The sequence below is a fragment of the Elaeis guineensis genome, chromosome 5, assembly GCF_000442705.2.
Source record: "Elaeis guineensis isolate ETL-2024a chromosome 5, EG11, whole genome shotgun sequence".
NCBI classification, from domain to species: Eukaryota; Viridiplantae; Streptophyta; class Magnoliopsida; order Arecales; family Arecaceae; genus Elaeis; species Elaeis guineensis.
In genome coordinates, this window is record NC_025997.2 from 120,260,506 (window position 1) to 120,269,724 (window position 9,219).

Below are 9,219 nucleotides of genomic sequence, written 5' to 3' on the forward strand. Positions count from 1 at the left end.
ATTTGGAATCTAGTTAGAGGATGGACCGAGTAAGATCATCAGCTAAATGGTATACACGATGTTGTTGTGGGATGGTAACTTCGGAGTACTTTTGGCCCTTTTATTTGGTGTGATTTTGCCCCGCCTAATGTATGCTAATTGGATCAAAAGTTCGACATGTCCCAGTGTGTACAAAATAGTTGTTTGGTAGAATGAAAGGATTACTCAGAAAATAATCATCAATGCTTGCAATTGTGATAAATCTCGGAGAAATTAAGAGAGCAAGGAAATAGAGAGAGAGAGAGCATGGGGATTGTAATTTAGTTTCTGTGATTAAAACAAGATCATTCAAGATTCTATTCGTATGCTCTCTCTATCATCTCCCTCCCATTAGATCTAACAGAAAGTTTGTGCACAAATCTTTGCTAAACTATAGTTACAATATATTACAATTAACGGGTGATAGGATAGGATTGGATTTTTTTATAGAATCATAAATTTCATGTTCTATTTCCAAATTTTGTGAGAGAAATAAAATCTGAATAGATTTTTTCAATTTTTCACCTACGGTCCAATGTATTTGTAGATGGGATTTCAGTAGACTAACAGGTTCCATTTCTAAAGGGAAACCTAATGGGATGGGACCTCCCAAACGGATCATAAAAATATTTATTATCCAAAATTTAGCACTAAAAGTATTATAATATTATGTCATAATGATGCAATGATGAGGTGGTGATGACATTTTTTTGAGGCGACGACTGTTGCTCCGGCGTACACGTGAACGCGATAAGCATATATGGAGATGGGGGCAGCGCAGCAGTCAACTGGCACGTCACCCCACGTCGCCTGTCCTCTGACCACGCAACACCATTATATTGGCCGTCAACTGCCCCTCTGGGCAGCCGGCCTTTATTCTCGGTATCCCCCCCATCACATGAGAACAGGGGATACCACAATATTCGGATTAATTTAGCACAAGCCCTCTCTCTCCCTCTCCGTTCTGTAGGTACTATCTCTCAAAGCAAGCGTACAGCCTCTTTGTTTGACTTTTGTCATTAATAATCTCTCCTAACGTCACGTCAAAGTACTCCGCAGCTAAGCCAAGATGGTAGGCTGCCTTCCTGGCTGGTAGGTAGAGTTTTCTAAGCCTATTCTCATACCTAGGGTTTTCTAGATAACGGAATGTAAATTATCGACAATCGGTTTATTTCCGAACGATTGCTTTGCCAGTATGATGGCTAGTCTTTTGAGCAATTAATGGAATGAGTGAGCATTCCTCTTTGACAATTGAATAAGTGAACGTCCCTCAAAAGTCACAAAACGTGGATGGTGGATATGCTTGTAAGGAGAAATTCCAAGAGAGCTGCAATCAAGTTGAGCCGAGTGGAATTGAGAAGCTAAGGTTTGACTCAGGTTCAGTTCAAAATATTTAAATTTAAAATTTGATTTAAAATTTATCAAATCTTAATATCTAAATTTAAATTTGATTCAATAAAAAAAATAATATATTAAATCAATTCTATTCAATTTGAATTTCAATCGAGTCAAGTTCGCGTTTGAGTTACATTGGAATTAGAACTTTAATCATAATTTTTTAAAAAAATCTCAAAATAAAATATAATTTATATATTTTAAAATATTAAATTAATAATATAAATAAAATATAATATTATTAAAAATATATATTTGATTAGGCTCATGAGTTTTTGAACCGAGTATTTTGATGCTTGAGCTTTAATCGAAAAATCATTTGTGCTGTTCAGGTTCAACTCGAGTTCAATATTAATCGAGCCGAGCTTGAACAGTTTGTGAGTTGTTCAGCTCATTTATATCTCTAAATTTTGAATAGATTTATCCTATTTTATCAAAGATACGGCCCCAATCACCTGCTAACGATGCTCTCTCTAAGTGTGCCAGCTTGCATTAGTGCCGGTATGGGTGATCTATAACTTTCACCTTTTTGCAAGTATTATATCCGAGGATTCTTTGTTGTTGTGTCATTGCTCTAGTTCCTTTTATATCATTACAAGCGATGAGGAAATAGATGAAACCATGTGTAGCATTTTATGTCATTGTTTTTCAACGTATAACTCATTTGATGTCTGATATGTATTGAATCCACTTTAAAATGGCATCATGACTTGATGCCCAATCTATTGTTGTGTGATAGAAATTTGTATAATTCATCTCAATTACACTATCAGTAATAAGAAACTATTTCATGATCAAAGAAAACAGAGGGAATAGTTATGTAGTGCAACTTACGCATACATGATTCAACAGAAAAGGGATTTGCAGTACCATGTTCTCCAATATTACTTATTAAGTCTTGTCTTATATCTTTTTCTTTCTAAAAGAATATTTGGCTCATATATTGCTATGTGAGTGGCCCTTGACTTGAGCAAGCACATGATTCTTATAGCCTCCACAAATGCACAATAAGTCATAGTTGAATCTGGTGGTAATACATTTGTCAATCATGAGTTAAGAGAGATTTTAGAAAAGAAACTGCTATTTTTATCATATAATCTCCCCAAAATAGTAATTTTCCCCTGATGCTTCAGGAGAAAACCATGAGTTACCCAAATTTCCGGAGGGTTTTGGAGAGATGAATCATTTTGCTTTCAAAAGCTTTTGCACTTTCACCAACATGCCCATGCATTGCATGAGGGCTTTTATTAATACGCACCAACTGTTTTTATTGGAGGATCTAATCAAGGGTGGGCCCTGATAGCTTCTCAGGGCATACAGTAGAACATATCTGTGCAATAGTAATGGATTTAAATTTTAGATGTGACTTCAAGTTTTAACCTAAAAAAAGGTTTGATATGTCATTTCCTCTTCTTTTACCTTTGTTATGCAAGACCAAAGGTTACTAGGTGATCACCCAAGTCTCCATGCCATCCAGGAACACTTCCACAAAATATATCTATTTCTAGGAAAACAAATGCATGATTCATACGGGACTAACCTCCAAGTAAAATCTTTATTTCTAGAAACATAATAGCCAGATGCATAGCTCATACATGACTCATCTCCAAGGTAAATAAAATCTTGACCAGAACTAGCGTACTTGGACCCATCTCTCTCATAATATAAACTCATTAAAAACTTCAAAGAAAAAACTTTCCCAGATATTTATAGAAAATATAAACCTTTCATACTTCTGGAAGTTCGAATCTTACACAGTACACAGACGATCAAAAATAAATAAATAGTCAGCTATCAAACAAAAAGAACCACAAATACATACACAGCTGTCCGATTTCTCAAGATAGCCATCCCGCCACGCGATCTAGTACTCGAGTTAAAATCATGACTAACAATAGCAATATAATATAATTATATGTAGTTAAAAGGTTACCGTACTATTCATGGTAGAACAGCCAACAAAAAGCAGAGGTCTAACCCCCGCTCCACTGCATGTACAGCAAAGAAAAAGAAAGCAAAAAAAAAAAAACTCTCTAGGAACCCAAAACTAAACCGCCCCATAAAATACAAGAAAAAGGGGAAAAACGATTTATTGGTTCTTCTCTCTCTACTGCCCTCGCCTACATGACTCCCCAGGACTCCAGAGTCGGGAAGCCTGGAAACGGTTCGAACTCAAACCCGGGATGTGCGTCCAGCACCGGTCCAGTCGAACCCAGCGCCGCCGGCTGCGGCACGTCGATCCCGGCCCGGTCCAACCAAAAAGCCGAGGTGTCCAGCGTCGGAAGGCAACTCTGAGACAGGATCGCGGTCCGACTCCCCGCGGCCCGCTGCGGCTCGGGCTTCAATACCGGCTCGACCGGGAGCTTGGCGTCGCCGAGCCGGACTCCGGTGACCTGCTGGACCATCTGGCGGAAGTTGGCCGGGTCCGCGTTGATGTACGTAGTCTGGCACCGCTTTGACGGTCGCGGCTTCTTCTTCGAGATCCGCCCCGTCGCCGGCGGCGCTGTCACCGCCGGTCGCTTCAAGCCCAAGTGGGGATTGGAGGAAGAGACGGTGGGCTCAGGCTTGATAAGATCTATAAGCAGTGAGGAGGGGGATGAGGAGAGGGCATCGACGGACACTGGGGAGGGCGTGGAGACGGTGGAGTCGATGCCGCAAATGGAGATCTGGAGGGCTCTCGTGAGAGCTTCGGTTTCGCTTGCGGAGACGTTGGAGAACCAGGCCCACGGATCGATGGCGGCGGCGGCGGCGCAGTTCTCCGACATCGTCTCGTTCTCTCTCTCAATCTCCGATCTGAGAAAAACTTGGAGGAGTATGGCTTCGAGGGAGGGTGCGTATCACCGCATTTCGAGGCCAACCGAAGGGATTTCGATCGAATTAGGGAGAGAATAGATGGCGATGTCTCGAGCAAGAAGAAGAGGGAGGGGGGTTTGGAATGGCGAGGGGGTCTGGGGGATTTAATGAGGCGGTGCCGCGGGGAGGAAAAGCGCGTGGAAAGGGCCACGTGTCCCTAGGCTCTCCGTACTGCGATAACCGCGGATTGTGTCGGAGGTGACGGTGCTGGGGGTTTCCGCTAACTGGGGTTATGGGGTTGGAGTTTGGGTTAAGGTTTAGTTAACGGTGTTGTTATGCGATTTTGCACTCAAGTCCTTACCAAGATAAACGTTCGATTTTCGGTCTCTTATGAGGGTGCTCCTAACGATCCCAAAATATTGTACGAAATGTACCAATTCAGAAGTTTAGCTCCCTGGAGCTGGTGCGATCGTGATTCATGAGAGTACTTGGTTATAAAAATAATTTTGTCAGGGGACTATTTAGAAAGAAACCTTAGCCCAGGTTTTAGACGCCGCCTTTGACGGTCAAGACGCGTCGTCGGCCCGTTCCGCTGTTTCTCTCACTCTCTCCTGTGTGTGTGTTGTGTCGGGGTAATATCGATCCGTTTCTCCCTCTATTTTTATCATCATGACGTCTTTTCTCTAGAGTGCCGCCTCTTTTTGGACCCCAGCACCTGACCAGTTTTCCAAGTTAACCTCCGACATCAAACTATTTACCCCGATGCCACTGTACTCACTGAACCCTCCTAGCTCCAAATCGTGGCCCCATCAAACGGACGGCTACAGAGCGATGATGAGTCATAGACAGGAGCGAGAATGTCACCCATCCCCAGCCATCGCATGATTTCTATCATGTAGTCGTGATTGAAACGTCTACTTCACTCTAATCACGTGGCCATGTGGCCACTGGCCGCTTCGTCGCCAACGCTCCTCACGAGTTTCACTGGGGACTCAAGAGGCCAACCTGGAGGGGTATCCTCCGTAAATCCTCGCAAGGGGCAGTGGTATAATTGTACTGACGATCGAATAAAGTAAGGAATATTCTATTTTTGCCATCGTCGACGTCACCAGCACCGCGGAACCGCGTCAAGCGGACGTGTCAGTGGATGCCAGAATACCCGAGTTCCGGGATGCGTGAACGGAAATATTTATGCGGGTGTCGGATGTGCTCTCATGGACGGCATATTCTACGCTCGCATAACAAATCCTATGCGAACGTTGGAAGATAGAAGAGGATGCCCTTGGACGGTAAGCTTCGGCGTGGCTTCGAGATGGTTGACTGCTCTGGTGCGAGTCTCGCACACAGGAATGGTGGAGGTGGTACAGAGGAGATCACCGTCCAAATGAGAAAGGATTGGCACCGTCCATCAAATGGGGGCTTGTCTTGTAGGAAGATCAGGGACGTACGTCGAGGAGGTGGTCCCCAGATGACGTGTTGTCCTTGGACTAGAAGCATAGACCGAGTCCGTCTCACTGTTGGGGGTTGTTTTTATGGATTCTTATTATTTCGGTGACGTGGTCCAGTCCTGGTGCCATCTTCACTTCTCCTGCAACTAATCCACTCATACTAAAGTTTGGATTCTGTTTACACTTGAAAAAAAATTCTTGTGAATGGAGTATAAAAGTGATTAAACCAATCTAGTGAGGTGTATGAAATCTCTCCCTTCCTTTATGAATGGATTTTTAAATTTTATCTTATTAGAAATTTGCATTATTAATGGTGAGAAATAAATCAATACATATTGATCATTAGTCAGTAATTTATACGAAGTTATTTTAGTTTTGACTTTAGCTGGATATTGGATGAAATTTTAGTAGGTACCAACTCCACTCCAGTAGTGAGGTAAAGAACATTACACACATCTACCTATGATATGATATATATATAAACAAATAAGTAATCAGAAAATTCAAAATTTTTAATAATTCAAGCCTACTAGCATAGGTGGCATGTTTAGTAGATACTTTTGGTGGAAGGAACATATTAAATAATCCCAGTTAGGATTTGAAAATTTTTGAACCTAGACAACCTGGTCTATTGCTCTTTGTTTATACCTGTAATCGCATTATTACATGTCGATTTCACATGTCAACTGTGGCTAATAATGTCATTCTCCAACCAGCTAATTGGAGCCTTGGCATAGACTTTGGTCAATTACAACATAGGTGATGAGCTTATAATAATAACGAGAGTCTTTATCTTCTGCTGCCTTTAGACTTGTATGAGTAAACGCACATAATAACAACCACTTGGCATTAAAATAATGGACAAGCCTCAGACTTCCTTTTTCTATTTTACCAAACCCCATCTTATCTTTAATAAGATCTTTTGTGGGGCAGATTCCTTGAGAAGCATTACTAGATCTCATGAAACATGCCATGAGATCTCCTTCTCTCTCTTTAACTAGCACCTTTATATCTGGCAATCCACTACTCACTTTATTTAAGCATTACACATTGGAATTGAAGGAGCTGATACCTTCATGGAAGAAAAAGAATTGCACTGGAATTATTTTTAATGGGTCCAGACAATTGGAAGCATGATCATGGCGAACATACTACGAGAGGAACTCAGTCAAGATTATTCAAAATTAAACCAAGTCAGTTTAAGTCCATTGGTTTTGAGTAGTCTACATGATTATAGTTATCAAATCATTATAAGTTCTAGAATGACTCCCCACCCACAAATTAGTGATAGCCCACAAGAGAATCGGACTAATTATTGAGCCAACTAAACTATCTTAAACTTGAGTCAACTCGAGTGACTTGAGACTCGAAGAGAGCCAACATTTCTTTTTTTAGCTCCCTGATTATGTACAAATAATCTGTAGATTTGTATTTTGAGCTCTCGCAGAGAGGGAATTACAAAGGCTTCTAATGTAATTGCAAGGACCATGTTTTATATTTGCCAATCACATATTGGGGAGTGTTAAGTTCCTAATAATTATGTGAGTTGAACACTTATCTAAGCACCTGTTGGAGATTTGAACAAAAATCTTTTCATAAATAGAGGAATTGTGCAATTTCTAGACTGCAGCGCAGTTCAAAAGCTCTAATATCATATACTTCATTCAAACATATTCAAACAAATTAGTCTTAATGTTTCAATTTTCACTGAGAAATTTGTTGTCTCTTCAAGGTGGCTTAACTTCATTGATGAACGAGCTTATATAGTCAAGAACCAGAATTTTGGCCTTTTAAAATATAAGTGGGAGACCATTTTAGATCCTTTTTTTTTTTTGAGTAAAAAGGAAATTGTTGGTAGAATATTGTGTGCAGTCTCATGATGGATATAGAGGGCAATTTTTTTAATTCAAACCTTATTTCTTTATTGCAACTCTTTCATGAGATGAGCTGAATAACTGCAAGTTATTTGGTGCAGATGACAAAAAGATTGCAGAAATTTTTCAAATTGACCATTAGCATCATGGTCAGCTTCAAAGAATATTCTGTCTGGTTTTGAAATCTGCCTATACCTAGTTGAAGTACTAGACCATAGGCTGTAGTTTGCACTCTCCCCAACATCTCTGACCAGCATAAGATGAGGACATATATAATGTGATTAGTTAATTCATAAACTGCTTGACTTTATAGCATCAATATGCATAGATTTAGTTTTTTTATTTTTTCTTACTTCAATTGGGATGGAGGGTTATTTCTTATCATATAATAAAAGCCTCCATGAGGGTCCAAACAACCTACTACTCTTGTCTTTGCTCTTATTTTTAGATACTTGTCATGGTATGGCTATGCAACATTCATGATCAAAACCCTTAACTACATCTTATCAAACAACCTTTAATTATTTGATGTTATCTTAATACCATAATAGCCCCATAATTTATCTTACAAAAATTTCAAAAATTTTTTATATTACATCAATGGTGCATTATATTTGTCATAATTGGTTATTGAGTTAATTATTAGTATGGCAGTCGTAAACATATGAAGCTTATTACCATATGAGAAGTGCCCTATAACCATTGTGGTGTCACAATGGTATCACACACACAAGAGGCAATCATTTATTGCTCCCAAATACTAAGAAAGAATTTCTTCGGATCAATTTGATGAGAAGCTTAAGGGACAAGGCTAACAAGAGAAGTCTGCATCACAAGTCTACAAGCCTCATGTTGAGGAAGAAAGATGAGTTTGAAGGGGGCATGAAAGCAAAGGAAGCATTTTTATAAATCAAGGATGCCATAACCAAGCCAGCGGCCGGATCTATCAAAACTCATTATTATGTGGACACCATCCATTGCATCTTCTTACAGGAAAATGATGAGGAATTGATGTCCATGTACTTTTATTTTATCTTCTTCCTTATCTAAATCCAATAGGTTCCTAAGTATTTGCATGCAAGAGAATGATTGACTTGTAGGTGGATAAAATCCTCTATTCTAATCAATATCCCATCCCAGAACTTATATATATATATATATATATATATATATATATAGATGTTAAATCTCAATTGTCTGCTTTATAGAGCAAGACATTTATTTAGTTTTTTTGACTGTTTGATATAAGCAAACTTCAAATCAATACCATTACCAACCCACAAAACACCAATACCATGACTCAATAAACGGTCTCAAACAACCGATAAATTAGTCTTGCATCCATCAGACCCAAAGGTTGAGCTTTATGACGTGGACAACATAAGAAGCTTCCACCTTTCCTTGTTACGGAAAATCACAAGCCTGTTGAAATCAAATACTTGAACGACGTATTCACCCACCACCCAACTTGTGGTCCATCCACAAGCTACGCTGCATTTTTAAACCAAATTATTAGCCTTTGATAGGAAAGAGACGGATCCATATTCTTTTCCTCTGGATCCCACAAGACTTGTGCATTCTATGATAGCACATGGACACTACATGCCAACCTTTTCATGGACCACGTTTGTACGTTATCACTGTAGTAATCTCCATCTTGATTTAGCTGTGCATAAAATGTGATAGCACCG

At 39.7% G+C, this 9,219-nt stretch overlaps 1 protein-coding gene across 1 annotated transcript; it reads right to left on the reverse strand.

Moving 5' to 3' along the window:
- Nucleotides 1-3,316: 3,316 nt before the first annotated feature.
- Nucleotides 3,317-4,361, reverse strand: LOC105046142 (calmodulin-binding protein 25). The gene has a single exon (XM_010924666.4). It carries the CDS (start codon nucleotides 4,176-4,178, stop codon nucleotides 3,534-3,536), a length of 645 nt encoding a protein of 214 aa, XP_010922968.1. The 5' UTR covers nucleotides 4,179-4,361; the 3' UTR covers nucleotides 3,317-3,533.
- Nucleotides 4,362-9,219: the final 4,858 nt, after the last annotated feature.